Source organism: Chaetura pelagica, unplaced genomic scaffold (genome assembly GCF_000747805.2).
Source record: "Chaetura pelagica isolate M959 unplaced genomic scaffold, ChaPel_1.0 scaffold21, whole genome shotgun sequence".
Taxonomy (NCBI): Eukaryota; Metazoa; Chordata; class Aves; order Apodiformes; family Apodidae; genus Chaetura; species Chaetura pelagica.
This window is the reverse complement of record NW_009952251.1, coordinates 477,808-492,738: the sequence shown is the minus strand read 5'-3', so window position 1 is coordinate 492,738 and position 14,931 is coordinate 477,808. Positions and strand designations below refer to the sequence as shown.

The 14,931-nt window shown below is 36.0% G+C and overlaps 1 protein-coding gene across 1 annotated transcript in view; it reads right to left on the bottom strand.

Moving 5' to 3' along the window:
- The window catches only part of ADAM23 (ADAM metallopeptidase domain 23), a 95,287-nt gene that overhangs the window by 45,236 nt on the left and 35,120 nt on the right, over positions 1 to 14,931 (bottom strand). The window contains exons 7-8 of the mRNA XM_010007375.1: positions 13,629 to 13,855; positions 3,968 to 4,044 (exon numbers count right to left, since the gene is read on the bottom strand). Coding sequence (XP_010005677.1) covers positions 3,968 to 4,044; positions 13,629 to 13,855 — 304 coding nt within the window. The remainder of the gene's footprint in view (positions 1 to 3,967; positions 4,045 to 13,628; positions 13,856 to 14,931) is intronic.

Here is a 14,931-nt window from a genome sequence, read left to right as displayed (position 1 = left end):
CTGCTGAAATCAGCTCTGCTGTCAGTTATTTTATTGATAGCAATTTTATGGAGCACAACTCTACTCATGCATGGCACAGCAGGCATAAGGACATTACTTATTATTACAGGGGAATCCAAAACTTGAGTGCTTGAAAGTAAGAGACTGCAACATTAATTTCTACACTTACAAGTTCTCCCCCATAAAACCTATATACATACAGACAGATATGCACACAAATATTTGCCAAAGAGATGGGGATGAGATGAAGAAAAATATTATAAGGACTGATCTGGAAAATTCAAGGAAGAATGAAAGAAGCACACAATACTGAGCTGGAAATATTTGAGAGCTATAATTGAGCTAAGAGTGCAAGCCCCTGTTGAATGGCAGGATTGCTGCTGCCTCTTCTCTCCTGGAAAAGTGAATGGGTAAAAGACTAGACAGAACACACTAGTCAACATACGAATGCACATGCACATACAAGATTTTAAAGTACACATTTGTATCATATCCTTAGTAACAAGATTAAAAATACCTGAAGAGAATTGCACTAAACACTTCAAATTACAGAAAGAAAATACTAGGAGAAGACAGAATAACCAAAATATTGTTTATAACTAATGCTTCTAATTTACAGCTGAGCACAGTAGTTGAGAAGGAAGCTTCTTCACACCATCATAAGTTTTTCATAATTTTTAAAAGGACACAAGAAAGTTTTTTTCACACATCAATGTGTCTGGAAAAATATGGAGGGTTTTAGTATCTATTTTTATGTCTTTCTGTATGTGAACTGCCCACTGAGGCAAATGACAACTATTCATAGATTGCCTCCAGCTCTGGGAGTATCAAATGAGGCAGTTATATACAGCTGAGGCACTCAAGACTGCACTTACAGGAGCACACACACATTGTTGTAAAAACCTAATACCAAGTTCTTCACATCTCACATGGAAAAAATTGTAAAAAACAAGACTAGAATTAAACTTACCACAGTAGTATTATCATTTAATAAACATTTAATTTACACAGCTTGTGTATCTTCTAGGATCCACTTAGTGCCCTAAACACTTAAGCTTTTATTTAAGAAAATGTTATAAATATTTGAAGTTTCCTTCTGGAAAACTGACTAGTTTTTTTATTTCCATTAAAAAAGAATCTTGAGAAAAAAAACAATAATCAAACACATTCGTAAATCATTCAGTTATTGCCTTTCTGGTTTTAAAATTATGTTAACCATGTAATCTCCTCTGGGACTATGCTCAAGTTAAATTCAGCCCTACAGAAACATACACCACAAATGCTACACAATAATTATAAGCTTTAAACTGATGGATAAAATTGGCTGTAATACTGCACTTCACATAAACTGACTGCTCACAAGAGTAATATTTTAACATCACAAACATTTAAGCTATGTTGCAAATGAGGGTGGGGGTTATGTTCAGTTCATGCCAAAGATGCCAGATCTTATTCCTATCATCTCTTTAATGAAAAGAAAACCCATTTTCCTAGAAATCTACATGACTATAGGGAAGTGGAAAAAAAAAGTGAAAACTACAGGCTGGTTTTGGTGGTGTTTTTTTCCCTTCCCCCATAATCCTAAATGTTTAGAAAAGTTTTCAGTAGGAAGAAAAGATTTTGTCTTTGATTTTTATCCACTGTTTCTGTCCAGCTCAGGCACATTTCTTCTATGTGCCTCAGCCACCACAGTCACAGTGGGGAAAGGCTCTAGCATGGCTCCATCCCCAGTGCTACAGAAGACTGCTTTTTTTAGAGACTGGTGCTAGACCATCAGCTGAAAACCACTAGGAAATTTAGCCAACTTCACTCATCACTAAAAAAACAAACAAACAAAAAAACAACAGCAAGTAGACATTTTTTATTCACTCTTTTTAGTAGTTTTGCTCTCTAATTTCCACAAATTGTTAAGAGTCCTCTATTCTTGGAGGTGCCAGGAGAGGGGGGACAGCAAAACTGCTACCCTAGTCTTCCGAAGGGCAAACTTCAACTTGTTCAGTAGCCTGACTGACAGAATCCCTTGGAAATAATTCTGAATGGTATAGGAGGCCAGGAAGGCTGGACATTCTTCAAGAAGCAAGTCTTGAAGGCACAGGAGGCAGGCCATCCTCATGTGCTGTATGGTGAGCTGGTGGCATAGAAGACCAGCCTGGCTGAACAGGGAGCTTTGGCTGGTGCTCAGGGAGAAAAAAAGAATCTATGGCCTTTGGAGGAATGGGCAGGCCTCTGACAATGACTACAAAAATGCAGTGAAGCTATGCAAGGAGAGAATTAGAAGGTCCAAAGCCCAGCTAGAAATAATTCTGGCCTCTACAGTAAAGGATAACAAGAAAATATTCTATAAAAATATTAACAACAAAAGAAAGACAAGGAGACCCTCCATCCCCTATTACACGCAGGAGGAAACAGTGACGAAAGATGGAGAAAAAGCTGAGGTACTGAATGACTTCTTTGCCTCAGCCTTTGGTGACAGGACCAGTTATATAGAGGGAATCCCACTCCCAAAGCTAAGGGACAGGGACCAGGAGCAAAATGGTCCCCCTCATAATTGGAGAGCTGCCCAGCAGAGAGTGACCTCAACCTCAGGGTGTTGATTGACAGCTGGCTGAACATGAGCCAGCAGTGTGCCCAGGTGGCCAAGGCCAACAGCATCCTGGCTGATGGTTGGACTTGATGATCTTCAAGGTCTTCTACAATCTTAATGATTTTATTACTCCAATGTGTTTTAGTACTACACTGGAACATAAAGACTGCCAAACAGGACACAAGTTAGTGGCAGAAACACTTGTCCTTCATCAGAAGAATAGCTACTTAAAGCTTTTTACATGGTGATGGGAAAGAGGATTAAAAATTAATTTGTTAGCACCACACACATTTGTGTATGTATATAATACATAAATAAAAAAAAATGTTCAGATACACTAGGATCACTGATTGCTCAAATATATTGTTCCAACAAATACTGAATAGACAGTATTGTTTGAGGACAAAATGTGAATTTACTGAAATCAATAAACACTTTAAAAGTGAACACTTTTTACATCAATTGGGTTTTAAGACAAAAAACTCCAACTTCCATTACATGACAGTTAAGACAAGTATAAAAAGACCTCATATAGACCTGAAGACAAGCAGAACACATAGGGTTTTTTTAAAATCAGTATGCAATTTTTTATGTAAATTTGTTTCTCCTTTAAGTATGCTGAAAGACTCAAGGTAGCAGAAGGTGCAGACTAACTTTTAAGCAATACCTTAGATAATCTGACCTTTCCAATATTTAATATTGGTTTTTTTACTTCATATTCCTAAATTTTCTCAGTGTAAACTTTCAGTGGCAAAGAACTTCATTACGTTTTTTAGAACAACACATAGTCCCATACCTTCAGCTGGGGATATAATTAGATGTGATACAAAAAAATCAAACAACCATTTACGTGTATTACAAGTCAGATTTTCTAGACCTGACAATTATCTAAAATGGTCTGTCTTACTAATTAGAAGACGGTGGCTGCAACTTCAAGTACAGCCAAATCATCACGATTTCCACCTCATTAGGAATTTCATTATTTCAGTGACAATAGCATGTTTTCCAAATCATTAAAGCATAAGCCATTCATACAATTATTTACAATATTCCTAAAACCTGAGCAACTGAAATAACATCCGTATTACAGTTCATCAATAAGTTAAAAAATGCACAAGAAAACCCACACCTTTCAAACACTACTGATATTAGAATGTCACTTTTATTGCCATTTATTTTATAATTATCAAATTTTAAAAGTACTTATGTTTTGAGCACCAGCAAGATTAACAGTTTCAGCACCTAAAGGCTAAATATTACGCTGTATTAGTAGACTTCGATAGCAGCATATTTTTGTGCAGATCTTGGGATTTCATGTGCCCTGACCTTATACTATAAGACAATTAGAGCAGGAAAAAAAGAAACCTCAAATTGTGCACTTACTTATTCAGTGTGAGGTCAAGGATGAATTTGGAACCAAAGGCCTCAATCTGGAAACTTGCCTGGGCCAGATGTACAGCCTGTAAACATGAACACACAGGAGTACTATATAGTTTTGCAGAACACTTAAAGTTGTCAAAAGAATCACTGAACTTTATACATAATAAATATGTGACAAACACCTATGAAAAATGAAGTTACGGAAAACGTGTCTATTTTCATTAATCTCATAGTGATACAAAAAACTTTGGCCCTGTACCAAATTTGGATTCTAAAGGATTTACCTATTTAGAGGTTGAATGAGGAGAGGCAAATGGTACATGAAATGCATGCTTTCAAATCCACACTCATTCCTCACAAAACCAAGAAAATAAGAAAAAAGATTCATATAAATGTCTATTTTTTGCCATAGCCAGATGGCCATGTAACAAAAGCATAATTAATGTAGTATACTGTTATTTTAATTATGTTATTGCCTTCACTCACTTTAAAAGACACGAAATAATTAAAGAATTCATGATACACGCCTTTAAGAAAGAAAACCATGGCAAGGCTTGTACACATTTTATGAATGACTCCTTTAAAGTAATCCCTTCACAATGAAAGGCTTTGTACTTAGCATTTTAACCAAACCAGCATACAAAAGACTGATGTTGCTCAACATACAACATCAACCAAAAAAAACACAACACCCAACATCAGCTCATCTCATCTAGGCAGCACACCTCAAAATTCAGAATATTCATTTTCTGGCAGAGATAAAAATGTTAATCTTTATTCTTTTCAATACAGTTATAACTGAAGCCAAAAACATTTAAAATATGCTCATTTGTTATCTAGACAAATAAGGAGAAGATAAGAGATGCTCAAAGAATTCCATTTTGTGAAGACACTGTTCCAGCAGGGTGGATCTGAATTTCAAGGAACCTCTTCCCTGATAATGTTCTAATCAAATTATGTTTATTTATACAGTAATTTGATACAGCATTAGTAACTACATGAAGTTGAAATATTATGGAATATATGGCTAAACCCTTTTACTGAAAGAAAAAAATACTGTTTATTATTAAACACCACAATGAATTGTCAGGTATGTCGTAAAACTCATATGAAGTTCTAGCTACTTTACAGCATCACTGAATATGAAGGTTAGCTTCTATGGCTCACAACGCCTACAATTCTCTCTCCTTTGGAAATTTTTCTACAGAGGGTGTTTCTCTTCCTTTCATGTTCTACACAGAACAGCACTGATTTTCATCTTACTCCTCAGAAAAGGTATCCAAAATATCTCTAAAATCCTTCAATATATTTTAAAAAAAATATTTCTAAAAGTAGCTGTGACATTGCCTATGTTAGTTCAGCATTCTTTGCCCCCAGAATAATAATTTCCTTTTGAACAGGGTCACAAAGGTTTGTTATCAAGGTGCTTTTAAAAAGTGTAGTTACAAAATATTCTAAAGGTCTTTAATACCATTAAACAATCTCTTAACTAAAGACTGATTTTTTGTTTAATAAAAAAACACAAATAACCTTAAACGATAATTTAAAATATAATATTCCTAGGTGGTATCTAAAATAATACAGAAGCAAACTGGTATCGAGCTTTCTCTGTTACATTTTTTTTAGTAAATTATATTAACATTTGTTTCACCTGTTCACCAATTTGCTCAGATAAGCTGGCCTGGCAAACTGAATTTACATCTGCTCTGAATTACCAGCATGAAACAGATTAAGTATAAACAGGTGACTTGATGACTTTAGAGAATGTCCATCAAGAGATAGCAGAGAAAATCTTCAAGGATAAAAGCCAGCATATATGTAAAAAAAAAACATGTTTTGCAGCTCCTGCTCCAATTTTACCCACAGTGAAACCAATGAATAAGTATCAAAAGGAACTTCATTATGTTTTCAACATGTAGAAATTTAATTTTAAAAGGCATACACTTTTTTTTTTTTGCAGAAAAGGGCTGTAATTAGTTTTATCCCAAAAAGACTCCACTTGGAGTTACCAGAACTACTGCTTTGAGTGTCCTTCACATGTAGCATTTACATAAAACTACGTCTTCCTACATATGCCACCAAGAAGATTTCAATATTAACTATGTAGAAATTTAGAAGAACATGTACTGTTCCTTTAAGATAGTTCTGAAACAAAAGAAATGAGAACTACAGAAGAGTACCTAGTTTTTTGAAGTGTTTCAAAATATCTCCTGCTCAAAGATAAGCATAGTAATTTTGATGTATCTACATACAAACCAAAAAGACTGAGTCTTTTAAGACAGGATAATAATTTACCAATAGTAACATTCCTGCAACACAGTAACATGGAAAAAAGTCACTGCCTAATCAGAACTGATTAAGTCAGTCAGAAGCATAACAATTTGTTAAAGTCATTCTAGAAGCAATACTACCAGTGATCCCAAACACTATACTTGACCAAGTTGACCACAAAAGAGCAAAAGTGACTTTAAACTTTTTCTGGGGTTAGCTTAGAAATAAAAATACACTCTTCTCTGTTGGATAAAAGTGCAGCATTTCCTTCCCATACGCTAAATTTTGTGTTTTGTCACTACTGTTGTTTAGACTGTCAACTCGAAACCAACTAAATAAGCCAAAATCTTTAATATCTTTCCTTTCAAGAATATGCAGGCTACTTAACTGATCAAAAACATGCTTAGGTGTGGAGGATGACATAGCACCTCAAATAAAACACACTTCAAAAGCAATCACAGTCTACTGGTATACATCTTCAGCTTTTGAAACATGCCAAAATGCTAAAACTTCAGCACAAGACATCACAGATACAAAAAAAATGTATGTGTGTAAAAAACCAAAACAAACAAAAACCAACACATCAAAAACTGAATGATCTCAAGATCAGAAACTCCCATCAGGGGGCTATTAAATCCAAAGGACAAATTCTGCTTCCAGAAGGCCCTGCACCACAAACTGCTGGAGTCTGGGAGACCAGTCTAGGAAGCACCAACCCATGACTGATAGCTTTATATCCCTCCCCAGGCAACTGCTTCTGATTGCTCTCAGGGACAGCTAGTCTGGGCATCTAGTCTGATCTGCTGTAGCTTTTCTTTTGTCCAATCAAACCAAATCAATGACACATGTAGATAATCCCTTAAGTTTCTAAGCCATAAAGCATGAATTCTCTCTCTTTCTGCAGTTTAATTTTTTTAAAGTAGCTTGAATTTTTGGTCACTATCATAAGAAAATGTTCTTCTTGTAGAATTATACCTAATTATTGCTGTTACTGAAAAAAAATACTTCCATATATAAAATGCCACTTGCTAGCTATTACTGTGCCTCACTTAACAGATGTAAGCCTGTACACATAAGCAATTGCTCCAAAGCAGCTGACACAAATTTGCTACCCTGCAGTAGGGCGTGTTCTTCAAACTCAGCTCAAAACATTGGATTTTAAATCTCTGCAGTTTAGCAAAAAAACCTGTTCTGAATTCAACAGAATGTGATCACCACTGCTGCAACCAAATACAGATTTTGTTAAGCCAATTTAATAATAGATAGACACCCTCGAAAGTCACTAGGTGAAGGTAAGTAAACTGAAGTTTTTAATCTCAAAGCAGACATTTTTTCTGTAACCAGTTATCACAGAAATCTATCAGTGAGTTGTCATCAGCTGTTTCAGAAGTCACATGCATCACGTACCACCATAATGGAAGGAAGTGGAATTCTGTTATACATCTTATAATTTCACAGTATTCTCTTATCAGCTACTATGTAATACAATGCCTAAAGTGTAATCTGAAATCTAGTGTTTTTCTGATTGGCATAGAAATATAAATTCAAATGAGAATATAGTGTGGCATATATTTTGAAGAATATTTATGGACTAGATCTCTTACTGTGTATTTTCATGGTCATTCTAAGAGTGCTAGTAGTGCAAAGCAGTAGCTCTCAGGGGTTTTTTTTCCAAGCTAAAAATCCATATACAGAGAGAATTCCAGTTTCTTTCAAGTCAGTCATTAGCTTATTGTAAGTTTCGAGAAAGAAATGGACTAGAAAGCTATAACTGGAATCTTGGTTCTGTCACAACCTGAACTCTTCCACTGTTTTCAGTACTGGGCTTGGGCATCATTTGTCTATAATTCACTTTTTCCACACTTTCAGGAATTTTACAACCATCATCATAAAAAGTGAAGTACAATATTGGTTTTACTTTCTCCACAGTAAAAGTATGCCAGATGCAATGCCTTATATTTAAAAAAATATTAATTCTGCCACAAGTCTTTAAACAAAAGTAACAGCATTATTTAACTGACTGACAATACCTATGGGTCATTTACTATATTAATACAGAAATGATCTCCAAATGACAAGCTCATCGCTTTTAGAAATCTATTTTTGCATATAGTTCTGCTGACTAAAATCATGGCCAGAAGCTGCCTCTCATAACAGCAGCTGAGCAAAGGGTTTCATCACTCCCATTTCAGAATTAGAAACCTAAGTCAGGTTTAGATGGATTTTACACCATTAAAGACCATCTAGACCTTCCTTCTTGATAATAACAAATGTTCTGTCACAGATCAACATGGCTATATATTACATTAGTTCCTTATACTTTTTTTTTTTCCCCTGTTTGCCTATTCTTGGATTTTACACAGAAACTATCCTTTTAGTGTTTGGAAAACATCTACTACATGGCACATATGCCAAGGTAACCTTCCACCATTCATTGGAAATAAAGCACTTCATACTGAAACAGCATACATACATGTCACAGCAGCATGTAAAAGCTCATGTTTAAAACATACCAGATTTCAGAAAAGTTCCTGTTGATTATTTCTTTCTGCTTTTTAATGGTTAGTAATAGAGGTTACTCTGACATACTTGAGCCTCAAGCCTTGAAGAACGTTACTTTTAACCAATGATTGTTGGTACGTGAAAGACTTGGGCCTACCTCTGAAAACAATCCTGCTGCTACTCCTTTAACCTTAAGGGCCAGAGCCCACCTCTCTCCCACATGACAATACTTAGATACCTGTCTGTAGTGCTGACACTGGTCTCTAAAATCATTTGTCTCTCACAGTTTTGTTCACAAGACTTTATAAACTAGTGCATCCATAGATTGGACTATTTTCCCACAGTACCCAGCTTCTCACAAACGTTAAGACAATCTAAAAACTTTTTAAAAATTATTTCAGAACAAGGCCTAACAATTGCAAGTGTTGCACCACCTAACATTTAGGAACTGAAACCTTTTTTAGGTTATCACTTGAAGCTCACTAAAGGACACAGAAATATTACCAAAAAAAAGTCTCAGAAATGTTATAACCCACATTTCAACTAGGAAACCAGTACTTAGATCAACTTAAGGGTAAGCTGGCAAAAGGAAGATGGCCTTCTACTCCCAGAAACCAAAGAGTATAGGGAGACTGATTTCAACCCTCCTGTTAGTAACTACTGAAGACACAGAATCCAGATAAGCCTTTGACTTAACACAAATTCAATATAGAATAGAAAAAAAGACAAAGTACACAAAATAATCCATTTGCAAGTAGTATCAATTGAAGCTTCACCACAGAAGATTCTGAAAAAAATGCAAAGCCAGCTGAAATACTACAAAAATTCTCCAAGTCTTCAACTCATACACTTAAGTGAAGTTTGTCCATTATTTTGATCAGTTTTTACTAAATGGGGACTAAAAGTGAAGACCTGGCCTAAGATAGGCAAGGAAAAGGAAGACAATAATTAAGGCTTAGGATTTTAATCTGAATTTTAGTAAGAATTCTTAGGATTCCATCTCTTGAGAGACTATTAACCATGATCTTTCATCTTTTATAAAACAGGCCTCCTTTTACTTCAATACCACCTCTGTTACAATACAATTGTTTTTCTTTCATCTTATGGATGCTTTCCCTCTGAACTTTCATATACTACATACCAAAGTTGCATGAAGGACTGAGACAGCACTGTATTTCAACCTTTAAAGAAAAGCAAAATAACTTCTCTATTTAAACGAGGAACAGCTGACTTGAACAGTTTTCACCCCAAGAAAAGTATCACAAAATTAGTATTTTTGGGGGGTGGGAGGGGATATGTGGGGTTGTGGAACTTGCCTTCACCATTAAAACTACTATCAGATTATTTTTTTCCCAGTCATTAGGGTCTGACAAAGCAGTTTTCTTAACATCTCCTTCCTCCCCAAAATTACACTAACAGCTTAGAATTATGCATTGCTTCTTTACAGCTTCTGAAAACTTAAGATTCAATGATCTAAAAACAGTTAGAAACTGTCCAATAGATACAGTTGTCCTTCATACACACCTACTTGAAGCTATTTTCCACTCAAAACTCAGTAAGGTTGCCCTGAGTTGTGCTTCTTTGGCAATCCTATTATCTTCAGATCACATCTTGCATTGCAAGATTTTTCCCTCTGCTGGATACCATAAGGACTTGCTCCTACCCTTTTGTGACAAGTTCTGTCCCATTAAGTCTTCTTGCTGAATCCTAACAATTCCGTATATGCAATCTACAAAAATAAATTAAAGTACTCAGTCATCTAGTTCAATAGAGATTATCTATTCATTCAAAATGCTACCTCCATTTGCAGAAGATTAGAAAAACAGAGCCACAGAGCACAGATGACTCATACCTTTTCATCAAGTTCAATGATTCTTGTGAGCTTCTTCTGTGTGTCTTTATAAACAGACTAATTTTTGAGTGTTTCACACTAAACCTCAGAAGAACTCAAAGCCAGCTAGCCTTAATTTGACTATGGGGAAACAGGTATACAGATGAGTCTTCAAGTACCCAGTATTTAAAATACGCTTCTTTTTAGAGCACAAAGAGAAAACAGATAATATACTAGAATTCTGTCCATCTTGGAGATGGACCACTTCACTTAGTCAAAACTGGGGTGAACATTCTTTTTCAATGTGAGAAAAACTTCTTAGAAGAGTAAGAAGGAGTAAGAGAAGTTCTGCCAACAGTTTAGATCACATACTCCCTCTCATTATGATGGCATTTCACCAAATTCAAAAGGGGATAAAGAGGATCAATGCGAAGAAAGTAACTTATTTTTGATTCTCTGGTATGTTGTCTTCTCTGCCAAACTTTCACTTCTACATACTTTTCATGAACAAGGTTCAAGACTCTTGCTTTGAAAGAAGAGGATTTAATAAATAAAATATTTTACAATATTTTACATAAATATACTTCTCTAGCTTTACCTCTTTCTTCCCACATGCACACAATTTCCTCTACTCTTCCCCTCTCCTTATAGTGACTCAGCATATCTGAGACATTCAGGCCTAATCCCACAAAGTATCCATATGGTTTGTGTTCTTCTGGCCACTATCATGAACTTCCACATAAAGGGGTCTACTGAATAATATCTACAGTTAGGGAGTATGCAAAGCACATGTATAAATGGTATATTAATGCTAACAAGAAAATAAAGAGTGTATGGTTCCAAGAACAATGAAAGAAAGAAAAACTAGTATTTTTTACCTCAGCTGTTCCCTGTGTATGTATATAACTTTTTTTTTCCCCCATGATCAAAATCAATCCTAATGATATAAATACAGGCTTTTTTCTTTAGCTAACTATAAGTATTTTTATTGTTTTGTTTTATTACCAGTGTGGGAGTCAGCAAAATTTTGCAAGCATGATTTATTACAATGTAATATTTACTTTAATTCTGGGAAAGGATAAAATCTAGTACTAAACATCCCATACACCAAAAAAAAACCACAAACCAAACAAACGTCAAAACCCTCTTTTACAATCCAATTGCATTCTGTTTTCTTTATGGGTTATTTTCCTTTTACAACGTAAGCAGACTTCCCCCTCCTAAATTATTGCTCTACAGAGATGATTACAGTGAATATGAAACAATACAAAATAACCACAATATTTGTTATTATATATTGGTAAAATAGATGTAAGTGTAAAGAAAGGAACTCATGCAAGGAAATACACAAGATGCAAGGAGGGGTGAAGGGGAGGAGCCCTCCATGGTGCTCCGGAAGAAAGATAAGCAAAAATTAGTCCAGACAAGGAACACAATCAACACTTTCCTTCAACTAAATGGATCAAAGGAAAAAACGTTTAGTGCCAGAAGAATGAAATCAATCTAATGTCAACTGTCCATGAAGTCCCAATCTTAAAGAATCCTTCTGTGGGCAAAACTGCAGCGTTAGCGTTCTCTGCACTTAAAAGGGACACAGTGAGTAGAAAGGAGATCCACTTTACACCACACTCAGCACCATGCATAACCACAGAAATCAATACCAATTCTGTCAGCACTGATTTCTGCAGAGCTTTACCCCAACAGGTAAGATATAAGGTAGGACATAGGAAGGATAGGCAACGGCAGCAATGTTCTTGTGGGAATGCTAGGTAAGTAAGGAGAGACTGGCAGACATTTTACTCTGTGTATTCCCAAGAGAAAAAACAACGTAGAAACATGGAGGAAGCACTATTCCCAAAGACACGTCTGCAAGCACTTGCAAATCTTTCTTCCCATACCCCTTGCCAAAGAGGAGAACAGAAAATCCCTGCTGTTTATTTAAGGGAGTGGTCTCACTTTAAAGGGGTATTAGTTCTCCACTTTCCAACAATCAAGCCATTTTTCTGTGCCATCCATAATATATATGGTGTATATGGCACACACTGGTATCCAGGTTCAATAAGCTAAGAAGCAACCTAGCAGCCTTTCTTGCCATTAAAACATCAAAACTGTACAACTATCTCATCTTTTTTTCAAAGCTCATACATCCCTATAAATCCCATATCTGAAATGGCACATAATAGCAACAAAACACACACAGTGCATAACAAAATAACTTTCTGAAATTTCAAAATAACTGCAATTCAATAAGTAGAAACTCCCTTGTAGCTAAGTCCTTCAGTAATATCATACATACTCATCTGCTTTTCTGTCCCTTTCTCTACCATGGCAATCTCTTCCTGTACAAACCTTCTTTACCTTCACTTTAGCTTTATAACTTGTGGGAAGATTATTATTTTTTTTAATAAAAATTTATAAAAATACAGTGAAATCATTCTAAGGGGTACCTCCTAAGTAATACCAGTACAGAGTAGGTTTACTTCTTTACCATACTACTTCACAAAACCAAAGTTTATTCAATCCCATGCAATTTCAGAAAAAAAATACTATATGCATCCATACAAAATAAAATATTAGATCTTGTCATTAAAAATGAAAAAAGTAGGTACTCTTTGACAAAAACTGGTAACACTTCACAGTGGTCTTTGCCGGTCATACACTGGCAGGAAACCAGTACTGCATTTATTAGGTAGTGCATGATACACTCAAAGCCAAGTAACTCAAGCTGTAACTTCAGAATTCTAAAGAAACTCCCTATGCAGACATTTGTGCAGTCTAGACCTATTTTGGAAGAAGCATTTTGTTCATGGTGGTATACCATAAGTCAAGACACCAAAATTTGCACGGATCAGACAAGTCTATTCTTCAGCTTCTGAACCATTCTGAAACTAAAAATACTAGTTTTTAAATTAACACAAGGGAAATTACATTCTTCATTACAAGGACCATTAAGGACCACCATTAAATCTTGAAGATCTACAAAATAAAACATTTCAACACAGTTTCACATCACATATCACTGTTTTGAAAATTCTGCAGATAAGGCTCTTTTTACCCTACCTTGTCGTGTTTCTGCTGGTGCCTTGCCCTTGTATCCAGGATGTGGTAAGGGGTTTCAGATTCTCTGTTGATGTAATAGATTAGTCTTGAAGGCAGTGTAATTTCTTTCTGGATTGCACTGCTGTAGCTGTTATTTTTACTGTTACTGCTTTTATTCTGTTGAAATGAATTCTGTTCATCTGCCAGTGCTCCCTCTATATCGCCTGTTGTTTCATTCCAATGCAGGTCTGAGGAAGAAAGATATGCCAAGCATAAATTAGATGACAGAATGTGTTTATTCCCATAAAAAGGCTCTGTATTCAGCTTTTGGTATTCTAACATTTTATTAATCAATCTATCAAACCAAAAACCTACTCATTGAGCTAGATCTGATTCATTTTTCACACATAAAATAGTTTTTAAAATAGTATTATTTATTTGAGTGCACATACATTTTCACATGCAGTCATGGATTATAACTATTTTAATGCCTCTCAACCTTCAAGAAAAAAAAAAAAGCTTAATGGATATGTAGTTACCCCCTACACCCTCTTTGATAGCTAAGTTCTCTTCATCACACACAAAAAACCAAATACACATCTACAAAAGGCTAACAATGCCCCCGTGTTCCTAAGACAAACTGAATGCTAACCAATTCTCTTTACATAAAAGGAAGATTTCTACCTCTCTCTTTTAACTTTGACAAGAGCCCTTTTTTTTCCAGTGGCAGCTTTTCATACGAAATCCTGTATCCTTCCTCATTAAAATTTCAAGATACAGTCACTCAACAAGCAACGTAACAGTAATAGCACGACACACAAACCGACAAGCATTCCACCCGCCACCTATATGCAATCAAAACCAAATAAACAAAAAGCACACACAAAAACCCGAACAAACCAGCTTCCCAGTCAGATCCCTGTGTACACGCATCCTAACGCACATAGGAACCACCTAAGCTTTTTTTTTCCTTTTTTGTCGCATAGCTCAGCAGGGTATTCTCTCCACACACACCATCCCGTACCTGACACTGCAGCACTGGCTTCAGAAAATCGGAGGAGGAAAACTCACATTGCTCTTTTCTGTATGCCAGCAAGCCAAGGAAACGTTTCCTGAATCCCTCTTTCCTACACGCCGAAACAGACACGCAGACAAAGCGGGAGAGGGCGGAGGACGAAATCGCTCAGGGGAAATAGATGCTATCGGGGTTTATCACCCAAGGGAGGGCGGGGGGGGTCGGGGACCGAGAAGCAGCAGACGCCTCACGCGCACACACACCCCGTCATGTCATCCCCACCGGCGGCCGCTGCAACCGCGTGGGCCC